General features: G+C 48.6%; 1 protein-coding gene across 1 annotated transcript in view; it reads right to left on the bottom strand.

Annotated features, from left to right (window-relative positions):
* Positions 1-403: 403 nt before the first annotated feature.
* Positions 404-14471, bottom strand: part of aplp2 (amyloid beta (A4) precursor-like protein 2) — a 46442-nt gene continuing 32374 nt past the window's right edge. The window contains exons 6-17 of the mRNA XM_084440038.1: positions 14333-14471; positions 13629-13796; positions 11847-11980; positions 11556-11630; positions 10871-11029; positions 10044-10172; positions 8795-8894; positions 7436-7609; positions 4743-4825; positions 3448-3525; positions 2500-2655; positions 404-2182 (exon numbers count right to left, since the gene is read on the bottom strand). The exon at positions 14333-14471 is cut by the window's right edge and continues 79 nt beyond it. Of these exons, the coding sequence (XP_084296164.1) occupies positions 2081-2182; positions 2500-2655; positions 3448-3525; positions 4743-4825; positions 7436-7609; positions 8795-8894; positions 10044-10172; positions 10871-11029; positions 11556-11630; positions 11847-11980; positions 13629-13796; positions 14333-14471 (1497 nt within the window). The 3' untranslated portion in view covers positions 404-2080. The remainder of the gene's footprint in view (positions 2183-2499; positions 2656-3447; positions 3526-4742; positions 4826-7435; positions 7610-8794; positions 8895-10043; positions 10173-10870; positions 11030-11555; positions 11631-11846; positions 11981-13628; positions 13797-14332) is intronic.

Raw genomic sequence — 14471 nt, 5'->3', positions numbered from 1 at the left:
TCTGAGAGCACAGACCTCCGGCCCTGTATGCATTCCATGGCTCTGTGCGCCAAAATTGAATGGGTTCTAAATTGGCCCATGCACTGCCCCTCCACTGAGTTTCATGAAAAGCAGTCTGGTACTTTTTGTGTAATCCCAGTCCAAACCTCATGTCTCTTGCACCTAAGACTCTTGTTCTAAATTGGACCATGGTACACCCTACCACGAGTTTCGTGAAAATTGGTACGGTAGTTTTTGCGTAATCCTGCTAACAGACAAACACACACACACGCACAAACGCCACCAAAAACATGACCTCTGACCCTGCACTGTCGCTGGGGCGGAGGTAAAAAGACAGGACATACCTATATGGAAGTAGTGAGTTTATTGGTGTGTTCCCCCCTGTAACCATAAATCTGTTTCCATTGTGTCAATCAATTTTGATCACTAATATGCATATTATATTAGTTTCCCCTCCCCTCCCCACAATCAAGCAGGCAATTACAAGATTGAAGCCATTTGGGTGCATAGTGAGACAGTCACATACAGAGATACTGTCACAGGAAGAGAAAAATAGAAAACAAGAAAACAAACTTAAAAATATATATCATATCATTTCATATAAGAACAACGCACACCACAGGTTATCCTCCAGAAAGCCATGATTGCAACATCAACTATACAGGCATACAAAGACAATACTACGAGAAAAAAACTGATGATCTAGGATTCAGTTTACTTGTTTGTGCCGTTTTCTACCGGTAAAGATACATAAGTTTGCTTTTGCTGTATCAGAAACCAATTCTCCAAGCCCTGTCAGTCTGTCACTGTAGTCTGCACAGCCCTCCAGCTCCAAGCAGTCTTTGCTGAGATGGCATTATTTATCAGAGACTAAAACTGTTGTGTGCTTTAGGACCAGCAAAGCAAACAGTTGGTCATGAGAAATCCATACATCCCAAATTTGATTTCATATTATCTTTTACATGGTTCTATGGATGGCATCCCTTGTGCAAAATATCACTTGTGCCTCAGCCATCTCTACTACTCCACTACAGAGGCAGGGCTCATCACTTATGATGAGAACCATGACGGAATATTTCAGGGGGAAAAATCTGGAAAATTTTCCACAATACATTCAACTGTGATCACACATGTCAATGGGAATCATTTGATTTCAAATTATGCCAGCACACTATTACCTCTGTGATGCGTTTGTGTGTGTGTCGGGGGGAGGATGAAGGGGTTCATCACATTCATTATGATGAATCAGGGCAGAGAGCTGGTCTTGTTTTAGCTCAGAGCTGGGGGCCTGTGCACACAGCGCGCCAGCAACACAGCTCACAGTTGCCAAGCTTAGACTCACCATCAGTCATGTACTCTTCCCTGGAAATAGGTGGAATAAAACGTCTACTTTTATATTATATATATTTATATATATTTAAAACTGTATAGCCTACTTTGTCATCATAACAAAGGATGGAAGTAAATAAATTCATGATTTTGTTGTCATTTTTTCTCATTTGTTGTTTCATTATACATTTTAATGGTACAAAGAACCTTCATTATACAAGCAATCTATTGAAACGCAGAAATAAAATATCAACTTTTTATGAGAAGACCATCAGAAAATGGACACTTGTACAATGTGAAAGAAACCAGCAGTGTCTTTATGTAAAGTGTTTGTTGATGGTTACTCAAATACATTTAATTTCAATGATTTGCTTGATTTGCCTTGCACTAAAAAAAACACACAAAAAACACAAATAAAAACATTGAAAGAAATGTAATACATCTTGATCAGAGATGATGGTAAGCATAATTACAGAGTAATTTGCTGAATCACATTTTCCAGAATGTAAAATGTAGATACATCACTTTTTTTTTAAAAAGAAACAAAAGATCAAAAAGGAGCTCTATAATACAATAGTAGCAGTAGTAGAAGTAGTAGCATTATTTTAGGATAGTTTTGAACAAACCAGTATATGTATTTCGGATGTATGCAAATGATTTTGATGAGAGCATCTTAGTTATTGGTCAGTAGTATGTTCCCCCTCTATTGCCTTCTTCTCGTTTACTCCACAGCGCCCCCTTTCTCCCCAGACTAGATCTGCATCTGCTCCAAGTATTTGTAGGTGGGGTTCTCATAGCCATGGTTCTGCATCTTGCTGAGGTGGCGTTCTTCTGGGGTCAGCATGGGGTCAACCTACCACAGAGGAGGGAGCGATGAACACAGGACACAGAGATTAGTTATGAACTAGGCACAGCTGAAACCAACTATTAGGCCAACATAGTTTCTGCATCTATCAATTGCAAAATCAGAGAAAACAGATTACCAATCATACGACCATGTGTTCACACTGTATCACAGAAAATGTAGAGAGTAACACACAGTTGTTTTCTAAGAAATCTCTCTAGGGCCTCAGCAAAGAATCCCCAGAGCTCTACACGTGCCCTGTGTGTGTGTGTGTGTGTGTGTGTGTGTGTGTGTGTGGGCGTGCGTGTACATGGCCTTCAGCTCACCTCCACAATGCCATGACTGATGGTGCCGTACTGCCTCTTCCTCAACAGCACCAGGCTGATCACTATCACAGTTGCTATGGCCACCGCGATGACCAGCAAGCCAATCAGTGCACTGCTCCCGAAGCTAAAGTCCTCCCCAAGAGGGCGGTAGGATTCCTGGAGGGGAGAATGTGTGTGAGGGAGAGAGAGTCAGGAGTTTTAAATGGGCTTATGGGATAACCTACAGACAAAATAGATCATCATTAATAATATTATGCTTAGCATATTATGATTGAGGATCCTGGATAAAAATGTCTGAAAATCCTTTATAGCAAGTATCTCATCTAAATGCTATGGTGACATTATCATATATATAAGATAAGAATGGGTAAAAGACAGGATAATATAGGCAGTTCTGGAGAACAGGGTCAGGGGTAGGGAAGGGGGAGACATGAGGGCACTCATTTGACTAGGAGAGAATGTATAAGAATGTGTAATGAGCCCAAGAGTGAACCTGTTAAGACATGCATGATTTACAAAATAAATGTGCCTGAATGCCAGATGCATTGTCTAAGTCCCCTACACTATCCAAATCTATTTGATTTGTTGTAAAATAAAAGTGCATCTATGCAGACAGAGGGCTGTTTTCTGGTCATTCTCACACAAATGATGAGCACGCTCGTTTTGTGTGGATAAACATTCACTTTATGAGCTGTGCACCTCATTCTGATACATTCACATACAAACATGCACAACCATGCACATAACTGAAAACATAGGACTTTGAATGGAAAATTACAGAGTACAGTAAGACGAAGTGGTCTGATCCACTGTTGTGTGACTCTTACAAAACCAACACTGGGGAAAGTGTCTTTGCACCCCCCCCCCCCCCCCCCCCTCCCCCCCTCCCCACTCTCCTCCTGACTACTACAGTTCCCCAGAGAGCCCAGCGGAGGGCGCTGTACTCACCAGCTCATCATCATGCATAACGCTGACTCTCTCTGCACTGTAAATCACTTCTTTAACATCCAGAGACTCATCAATCACCTGTCAACACAGACAGGGGAGCCCAGGTTACACTCACTCCATATTGTGTGTGTGTGTGTGTGTGTGTGTGTGTGTGTGTGTGTGTGTGTGTGTGTGTGTGTGTGTGTGTGTGTGTGTGTGTGTGTGTGTGTGTGGTCAGGTATGCACGTGAAGGACACTGTCTAACGCAGCATGTCCCTGTGTAAGGGAGTGGGGCAGGGGTACTGCAAGCATCAACAACATAATCTCTCTTTACAAGTCTATCTAAAACATCTACAGATGTTGAGACTCAGGATACTGACAGCTCAACCCTGGATATGAGAAAGCGGTGAGATTGATTGTGGGTGTATCGGGGTAGAAACAAAAACGTCTGTGTACCCTTACCAAAATAATCAGAGTTTATTCAGAGTACTAAAAGAATATTAATGGATTTAACAACAGGAACTATTTTTTTCAAAGTATGAAGCTTGACAGGCCACATCTGACAATGGCTAGAATGGCATTGCACTGAATAGGCCATTGTTTTCACATGGAGGGGCAGTACAATTACCTCTGTGGTGGACCAACAGTATTCAGTATTAAAAGACTTATATTATGTCACTATAAAAAGTGAATGGTGTGTTAGTCTTTAAACTCTGATTGTTCTGAATTTGGACACAAATATACTGTACAGTAAACATGTACAAAAAGGTACTGCCATGCATACAAAACCATAAACGGCATGACTTCAATACACAAACACAGTTCTAAACTTGGTTTTGGATCAACATGCAAAATATAGTACATTCCGATGCCAGACATTTCAAAATTGAGAACTGGTGCTGCTGGTAAAGACAAATGCATGCGATGATTGGCTGGTATTAATCCATGGACCAGTCTAAATTAGGCTTCTTGATAGGGAAGGGTTATGCAAGCACGCAGAATGCCTATAATGTGAGAGACTGCTGTAACTATGGAATCATTACTGGAGTGATGAAACCCCACTGCTGCTTCCTCATTAAAATCTGGACTCATGAGAGCTAGGAGGCTGTGTTACAGTAGAGATAAATCACTATCTTTAATGAGATCTCTTGTTTTCACTCTAAGCCTGGATCCAGAGCTTCGATTTCTGTTTGTGCTCCCCAGACACAACAACAGGTCACAGTTGTTGAATAGAAAGGAACTAGGCACCGGCGTGAGCAGGCGATCGCTGGCGCCCGTCACCAACGGACGCCGTGACAGAAAGACGCGGCCCTTACCACGTTCTCGTTGATCTTTGCTTTGCTGTTGATGATCCTCTCCTCAGCCCCGATGAGGCCGTCCAGGCCGGACATCCCGGAGCCTGCGGAAGTCAGGGGAGGTCAGTCAGTAACGGGGGGTCAGCGGAGAAGAGGAGGACCAGAGTGAGGAGAAGGAGGGATGGCGGACTGTTACTGTGTGGCTGCGCATGACTCCTCCTCCTCTCTTCCTGGTGCCATCGTCTTAATGTAATTGGTTCTAACCACGGACAGCGCACTAGTGACCACTACAATAGCCTCTCTGACGGCCAGTGCGGTGCACACGGAGCTCTGCAGTCACGCGCTGGCATGGCGCTACGTTCGCAACAATGGCTGCATTCACTCCCAACGTCGGGGTCACACTTGAGATGAATTTTGCTCTAATGTACGTGTAATGTGCTTTGTGCAATCGCATGTGAGTACACAGAGTATCACCATCATATCCTAATGCGTATTTTCAAAGTTTCCGAGTCGGCTTTAGTTTCACGTCCCCAAACAAAATCCATAAATGACTAACTCCATACAGTAACATGTTGCGTGTTCTACACCACGAAAACCAGCAGATTCAGTCGCCCCACCAAAGCTGACGAATCCCAGCACTGGGCCAGGGTGTCAAAAATGCATGCTATGAAGCCCAATGTTAAAAAAAAAAAGAAAAAAAAAAAGGCATAGTATCTATTAATACTCGGCCAGCTACGCCATGAATAAATCAGTAATAGGGAGTGAGGCGCAGCAGCACTGAGCTCGTGGCCTGAGTGATGTACCGGAGAGGTCTGTCTGGCGCGGACCCACTGACTACCGCTGGGCCCTGCTGCTGCCGTCAGAGCAGGATTACCACAATCGCTGTCTGCAGATTTAATGGAGAACAATGACGCATGTGCAGCTCTGGAGTCAGACACCGTCCATCAGTGTCCCTCTGACTGGCTACAGTAGAGAGCCGTCACCGCCAACAGCCACTGCCACACTGTACCACAGCAGCACCACAGACCGGGCAAGCACAATACACCAAGGATGAAGACAGGACTGGTACACAGGGCTCACTGGGACCACAGCAGGGGAGGGAGGCGCCGTAGAAGGAAGGTCGCCACCATCTTGAATATATAATGTGAGGGGAGTAGGGAAAATCGAGGTCAAGCGAGGAGGAGTGCTCTGTGAGTGCAGGGGGAAATCCCAAGGTTAGACCCGGATCAGATCCCGGGGCGCGGCCGCCACGCACCTAGCCTGAGCCGGAGCTGGGAGGACAAATTGGGGCACACGGATCTCGGCTGTGGGTCAGTGGGAACGTTACGACCCAGACAGGGCCGCTAAATCACAGAGCTGTGGGGAGGGAGAGGAGCGTGGAGGGGGGGGGGGGGCAGCGAGAGTAGGGAATAATTAAAGAGAGCGCCTTGATAAATGCAGTGAGGACATGGTGACGGGGAGAGGAGGGGAGCAGGAAGAGTCAGTCTCGCTCTCTCTCTCAGCGGAGATGAGCTGTCGTGTTCTTGCGGCCGAGCCGTATTGACAAGCCTGGCCTCTGGTACTCAAGAGACGGCCGATTACCCTGCGGGGCTCAAAGACCAGCGACTGTCTGGTCAGGAAGCCTGCGGGGTCTTCATCATCACAAAGATGAAAGGGCTGAACAGCAAAGATGGCCGTGTTATGAGAGGACGGTTGAAAAGCGTGGGGAAAACATAAGACAGGGAAAGAAAAGGCAGCCGGTAAAAGTCAGGATTCCTGACTCCGGCAAAGGAAGGGATGGAGAACGATGGAGGGTAAAGATGGAAGCTTACATGGGAGAGGAGGAAGAGGGGAAGAGAGAAAATAAGAGGGAGCAGAGACACCAACCTTTCTTGAAGGCACGTGGGGAGTCTGATAGATCTCCTAGGCGTTAGGAATGAGCAACGGAAGAAAAAAACGGAAAAGGGGAAAAGGAGAAGAGAGAGAAAACCCAGGTGAGCAGAGAAAAAGGCTGGATTATCAAGCTGTGTTAAACGATTGAGCGAGGAGTCCTGCCGGGAACCTTCCGGAACTGAATCGGAAAGATAACCCAATCAAAAAGAGGAGCCATTTCAAAATAGCCTAACTACCCAGCGTCTCCTGGGCGCTGGGATACTGCTTCCATGTTTGTTTGCGGTTTTCTCGTCCTTTCAATTTCCCTGACAGCGTCTTCCCTATCTCGCTTCACTCTTTGCATTAGGTTTAAATCTTTTGTTTGGCAGGGATATGCGACACGGGAGAGAAGGAGTAGGAGGTTCACAGAGGAGCAGACGTTCAAAGCATTTGGCTCCCGATGGGCAGCAGAGCCCGAGGCTTTGTGAGTTTATCTGAACTTCAATGGTGACGCATTGAAGACTGGGCCTCAGGGAAGTGTGTTGGCTCAGATAGGAACAGCCGCTGGGCTCCATTACACACTCGGTCTGGTCTTGGACAACATGTACAGTGTCCCTGTCCTCTGTCTTGGCCACCTAGAGTCCCTCACTGGTAGACATCTTTGTGTGTGTGTGTGTGTGTGTGTGTAATCAGCAATGTCCTGTGGAAAGGCTCCTATGGATTGCGTCTCGTCTTTCATTGGAGGCAGAGTGATACCAGGGGGTCAGTGTGCGGGCCTGTGAGTGATATGAGGAATAGACTGTAATCTGAGGGCCCAGGACTGGGCCTGGTCACCACTGAGGATGTGGGCGGAGGCTACTCACCCTCGGGTTCGGGGCGGGATCCCAGGGAGGTGACCTGGAAGGGCCGGTAGGGCTTGCCCTCGGAGGCAGGAAGCTCCATGCTCTCCTCTGACGACACGGTGACATCGGGCTGGGACTCGGAGATGGAGGACAGGAACTGGTCCATGTCAGCCTTCTGCTCCTGGAGGAGCTCGTCTGTGGTGAGGCAGGGAGGGGAGAACAGATGAGCAGATAGTACAGCCATCAACCAGGAATAAGATGAGCTCCAATCCAGTTACTGCTGTACCTTCCTCTTGCAATCAGCACAATACTAATAATAACTAATCATTTCCACTTCTCCAAACGCCCAATTAGTCTGTGTGTAACTGGAAGCCATTTCCTCTGCAAGTCTGCAACTCTCCCTCCTGGATGCGGAACAAGCGGTGACCCAGTTCTGTCACAGCCTCAGCACCACTTTAATCTGCACTGCACAGCACAGCGCGTCACGCCGCCTTTTATGAGCAGCGCAATAACAAAAAAACACAACCCGGAGATACCTCAGAGATACCTCAGAGTCCGAGCGGCTTGGCTCTCGTCTCGTGCCCTTGCTACAGTACCTGATGACAGAGGCAGTGGGAATGCTGCAGTGCAGAGTGCTGGACCTTAATGATGAAGAGGTGCGCTGTTGGGCTGAGGATCTCCAGCCGAGACGCGCGCAGAAAAGCCCCTCCCGCCAGAGACAGACTGGGAGAGCACTTCACTCTCTCATAATTGGTTTACAAGACAGAGCGCCGAGGCTCTTTGTATTCTTGTAATTATGTTGACGTTTCCTTTTCCAGAAGTTTCAAATTGTGCAGTGTAATAACTACCTTTCACACATAATTTCCTCATATAAAATATGAGAGACAACATGATGGACTACATCTGCTATTGATGTCGATTTACTGCTGTTGAATAGAGCTCTTTCCATTAGTAGCACACTCTCCTATATCATTAGTAGTAATAGTACTAGTACTGCATTTTGATAATGCAGCTGAGGCTGAAGGTACTATTCTCTCTCTCCCTCTCTCTCTCCCTCCCTCCCTCCCTCTCTTTCTTTTTTTTCTTTTTTTTCTCTTTCTTTCTTTCTTTCTTTCTTTCTTTCTTTCTTTCTTTCTTTCTTTCTTTCTTTCTTTCTTTCTTTCTTTCTTTCTTTCACCCCAAAAGGACCACAGTGGAAATGTCACTGACTTTTCTGTCTTTTCTTTCTTTCTTTTCATTTTCTGTTTATATCCTCATTAGTTTAGAGAATGTCATACTGTGGTCCCTTCTTCTGGTGCGTGTGTATACCAGTGGGTGATTACGGGTGTATGTTTTTTTGATTTTTTATGTTCAAATAAAACCAAGCCATACTCTACTCACCAATCTCATCTTGGATCTCCTCGGCAACGTAGGGCACCTTGTAGAGCAGAGAGAGGCTCTGGTTCATTCTCTCCTCGATCACACGCAGATGGGTCATCACCTGACGCAGGGCGCACACAGACACAGGCCGGTGAAACAACACAAGCTGTTTCCAATGGGGATGACTGGACTCAACTGGACCAGACTGGACTATCTTTGTCTACACTGTAGATGCAGTTACCCAGAGCCAGAAACAGGTGGCGACAATGTGCCTTAGTACAAGGAGGAGGCAGCAGCTGCTCCCATTGTTCCTCACATTAGTGTTTGACAAACAACATCATCACAAAATGGCATGTCCCACTGTTGTCCTACCTGGACCAGAGACTGTAGGATTCAGAGGCTTGGGTGAAATAGAGCAGGGTTGATCCCCTGACACTCAAATCAGATCATTATATAAGAGCACAGAAACCACAGACTCAGCCTGCCTGTTACAATGGGATTTCTCATATTGTACTTTGGAGTCACGTGTCAAATGGTCAGGGAAGCACTGTTGACCGAGGCTAATGCACAGTATGGAATTGTTAAAGTCTGCTTTGCTGTCCAGTGGAGCGCTGGGGCCAACAGTGGCTGAAGATAATTACAGCCCAAAATAAACAGGAACTAAGCAAGGGAAATAAACTGTGGTAATAAGCTGAGCTACCGTGATCGGCTTCCCATGACGCCATTCAAGATCCCACTATTGCTCCCCAGTGTCTCATCTCTCTTCTCCTCCTGGCCCTCTTTCTCTGCTGTCATCTGTTATGGTAGATATTGTCTATAATTGGCATCTTGGAGTCTATGACAGTGGCTAGTATGCCTGGCAAAAGACCGTCCAGTCGAATCCCCACGGAGCAGCTCTTAGTCCAGCGTTACACAAGACCGGGGCAATGTTAATCTCCATCTGGGGCTTGAGTGAATTTCAATCTCCCCTGTCCGGTCAGACGAGGCTGAGGCCAGCCCACTCAGTCCTGTTAGGCTCAAACTCTGAGCGCTACATAGAGAAACACAGTGTTCATCTCCTACTCAAGCCCAAGTAAGTAAGACCATAGAGATATATACTGTTCACTAGAGGAGACACCAGTCGTAGAACACCATTGCTCTGGACTGGAAAGTTTTGGCAGCCATCTTGGCAGGGAGAGCACTACAAAAAAGGAACCTACAGCAGATGCCTTAATTTCTCTAGGTGGGGCAGTGTGGACAGAGAGGACAGAGGCCAGGCTGGGAAACAGACCTGGGACTTCATCTGAGCAGCCTTCTCGGGGTCGACGGCCAGGACGTGCTGGTAGTGGCGGATGGTGTGCTGACGGTCCTTGTTCTCAGCGCGGACGTACCGCCGCAGGGCCTGTAGGATGCGGTGGGGCTGGAGGAGAAGAGGAGGGGGGCCGAGCAGGGGGGAGAGGAGAGGAGAGGAGAGGAGAGGAGAGGAGAGGAGAGGAGAGGAGAGGAGAGGAGAGGAGAGGAGAGGAGAGGAGAGGAGAGGAGAGGAGAGGAGAGGAGAGGAGAGGAGAGGAGAGGAGAGGAGAGGAGAGGAGAGGAGAGGAGAGGAGAGGAGAGGAGTGGGGAGGAGAGGGGAGGGGAGGGGAGGGGAGGATAGGAGAAGAGAGGGGAATAGAGGAGAGGGGAGGATAGGAGAGGAGAGGAGAGTAGAGGGGAGGAGAGGGGAGAAGAGGAGAAGAGAGAGGAGGAGAGGAGGTTAGACAGGCCAACACCTAACTGCAGTCAGACTGTAAGAGGATGAAAAGGATATTAGATGAAAGGAATCAAACATGAAAGTATCATGGATGAGGGTTCAAATGTGATTGACACTTTTTGTATGTAGGAGATTTGGATGTGTGTGTGTGTGTGTGTGTGTGGTGTGTGTGTGTGTGACAGTGCATTGGAGGATGACGGCTCCAGTGGTGTGATGTCAGATTAGCTACAGAATAGCACTGAAGTTGTGAAAGGTGGGAGCGAGAGAGAGAAAGAGAGAAAGAGAAAGAGAGAGAGAGAGAGAGAGATAAAGAGAGAGAGAGAGAGGAGTAAAGCAGGATAAGAAGGCGGGCTCTCTGGGGTGCGTACCCTGGGGGGGTCGGCCTGCAGGGCAGCCAGGTAGTTCTCCAGGGCCAGGCGGCGGCGGTCGTTGAGCATGGCCTCCACCCGGGCCAGATGGGTCTCCACCAGCTGCTGCTTCTCGCTGGCCGCCTCCTCCTCCAGAGACTCCACCATGGCCTGGAAGTGCTGGACACGACACAGCCGCACACTGAGACCCCAGCCGCCTTCTCTCACACACACACGCACGCACGCACGCACGCACGCACACACGCACACACGCACACACGCACACACGCACACACACACACACACACACAGACACACACACACACACACACACACACACACACACACGCCTTCTCCCACACACACACACGCTTGCACGCACACTGATACACCTGCCTACAACTACTACTACTACTAATACTACTACTACTACACTACAACACACACACTCATACACAGTATCCAGCCTAACATACACACGTAAAAGCATGTCCTCGGGTCTCAGTCAAGGAGCCTAACCCCAGGTTTGTCTGGGGAGTTTGAGTCTCACTTAGTCTCCTCATCCAGAAGCAGGCCAGGCCGAGGAGATGACGCTTTAATGGGCCAAGAAGTAAGGGACCCAGGTCCCTTAAGCTGCCATATCTGTGCTCTCACCCAAACAAAAGGGACAAAAGACTCTCCTGGTGGGCGAAGATCGGTGTCTTACCTGGATCAGTGTCTGCCTCTCTGCCTTGGGCAGGTTCTTGGCCTGGCGCTCAGCTTCCTCCCACTCTTTCCTCACCTGGATGGAGAGAGAGAGAGAGCGAGAGAGAGAGAGAGAGAAAGAGAGAGAGAGAGAGAGAGAGAGAGAGCGAGAGAGAGAGAGAGAGAGAGAAGGATGGAAATAAAAATGATTTTGTGTCCAAGCAGAGCAGCGTGTCATCGAGGGTGTGTACGCAGTGCGTCAGGCGCGTAGGGGGTCTAGGAGGCGCGGGGTGTGGCGCGTCTGCTCCCTCACCCTCTCCATGCGGTTGCGGTGCCTGATCTCCAGCTGCTCCTTGGCCTTCTGGAAGCGGCTGTGCTCCTTGTCGTCGGCAGGGGTCTCAAAGTAGACGTCCACGTCGTCGGTGGGCTGGGGGGTGGGGGGCGCGGCTGAGAATAGACACGGCCGTGGTGAGTGAGAGAAATCCACATTCGCAGACAGACGGGCATATGTATGTACAGACATACCGACAGACCAACAGACACACAGACCAGCATGGCCGGTAAGAGAGACCGGCACACAGGCATACAGACATGGGCAGACAGACTTATGTGTACAGGAGGACAGACAGACAGACAGACAGACAGACAGACAGACAGACAGACAGACAGACAGACAGACAGACAGACAGACAGACAGGTACAGTTGCAGACAGAGACAGTAGAAGATAAAGTGGAACACACATCAAGGTTAGAGGGAAATTCACACAGGAAGCCCCGTCTCCCAGAAATACTCAGTAACTCTGAAAGCAGCTGACAGTCTTTCATTTTGGATTTCTCTCACCCTGCCATCGGTCGCTGACAGGCTGTGTCCCTGACGCAACTGGAAGTACTGTACCTCTGTCTAGTGGGATCACCCTGGGTTGGGCACTGGGACCTCAGAGAGGTCAGGAACCTAGATTCCTTTCTCTGTGGGTCTCTCTCTGCTACAGTAGCTACCACAGTACCAAGAGGAGGTGGACTCATCAACTCAACCAATCGCCATCTCAAAACGGACAGAGACCTCATCGCAACTGCAACTCCTACGCGAACTCTCCTCATATTCCTACATCTGTATCCAGCATGTGAGGGTTTGACTGATTATTCACTCAAACAAGGACGGACAACCCCCCCCCCCCCCCGCCCACTGCACTCTATCAATGATGAATGAGCTGGATGGATGTGGCTCCTCTGTGATCTGAATGTTTCCTAATGCTTCTGCACTCTGTAGGATGGAGCTCCTAGCACAGTAGTGCTCAGTGAACAGACAGAGGGATGGCAGACAGACAGACAGACAGACAGGCAGACAGAGACAGAGAGGCAGACAGGCAGGAGACAGACAGACAGGCAGAGAGGCAGACAGGCAGACAGAGGAAGACAGCAGACAGGCAGACAGGCAGACAGACAGACACAGACAGGCTGACAGACAGACAGACAGACAGACAGACAGACAGACAGACAGACAGGCAGACAGGCAGGCAGACAGACAGACAGGCAGACATACAGACAGAGAGGCAGACAGGCAGACAGACACAGACAGGCTGACAGACAGACAGGCAGACAGACAGGCAGACAGACAGACACAGACAGGCTGACAGACAGACAGACAGACAGACAGACAGACAGACAGACAGACAGACAGACAGACAGACAGACAGACAGACAGGACCACAGGAGAAACAGGGAGGAGCAACCAGACACTGAGGAAAGCAGAGAACATGAAACACAACGTCGTCTGTGTTTCCTTGAGTCTGTTTGCCTGCTACTGAGTACAATAGTGTTGTACCAGAGAGTTGGGAGACTGACAAAGGAGGTCGTTTTACAGCCAGCTTTTACACAATACATGTACGGCGGTTATCTAGCTAACATTAGTAGCTGATGTGACGAGGGGAGGTGAGTGAGGGCGGTGGCGTGGATGAAGCATGTTGGTAGCGGTGGTTTTGTTACCAGCAAGAGTCTAGGCTAGCGTGTCGGGACTGGTCTGTGGAACAGGAGGAGAGTGAGGCAGAGAGAGAGAGAGAGCGTGTCGTTGAGCCGGCCTCGGTCGCGTGAGACTTACTCAGGCGTTTGCACACGGCCATGCAGTACTCCTCGGAGTCGAAATTGTTGCGGTTGCCGGCGCAGCCCCCGTATACAAAGCGGACGCACTTCCTCTGGCTCATGTCGAAGTGCCAGCGGGGCATGGAGGCGCGGCAGGGGCCGGTCTCCGCCTCCAGGGCACACACCGCTGGCAGGGGACAGCTGTTAGAGCATCCAGCCACTGGGGGCAGCACTCAGTTCTACCCTCACTCATTTAATGTAAAAGCACTGACACAGGCCAACTGTGGGCTGTCAAAATACTCCTAGAATGTTTCTACCCTGATTGTCAAGACTACAAATAAGCACGAGAGGTATATCAGGTTATGATTATGAAAAAACAAAAATGAAAACATGGATGGTATTCTTCACATTTATAAACACAACTCAAATGATGCCAACATAAGGCTTTCGATTTCAGAAATGAATGCAAATGCGGTAGGCATTTATGAATGTCATGTGAATAGGTCTCCTCTTCTGACAATTGGAGAGAGCTGCTCGCTACGATGTCATCAGTGAGCAGAAGGGCCAGTTATTCACTGATGCACTCAGCTATCTAATTACAGTCTGGCTGATAGGGGAGATTCAGAGGTAATTGTCTGTGGTGTTAAAGGGATGATTGCATTTGTACTTGGCTCAGAGTGGGGGGATGAGAGAGGGAGAGAGAGGGAGAGAGAGAGTACACACCTTTCACCTCGTCCAGGGTTTTATCTTCATCCTGGCTCTCGGGAGCACTCTCCCTCTTCTCATCCTCATCCTCCCTGTCTCCCTCCTCGTCCTCGTACACATAGTGATACTCCTCCTCATCCTCCTCCTCCCCATCCTC

Source organism: Borostomias antarcticus, assembly GCF_949987555.1.
Source record: "Borostomias antarcticus genome assembly, chromosome: 1".
In the NCBI taxonomy this organism is placed as follows: Eukaryota; Metazoa; Chordata; class Actinopteri; order Stomiiformes; family Stomiidae; genus Borostomias; species Borostomias antarcticus.
Note: the sequence above shows the minus strand (reverse complement) of the source record. Positions and strands in the feature narration are given on the sequence as shown.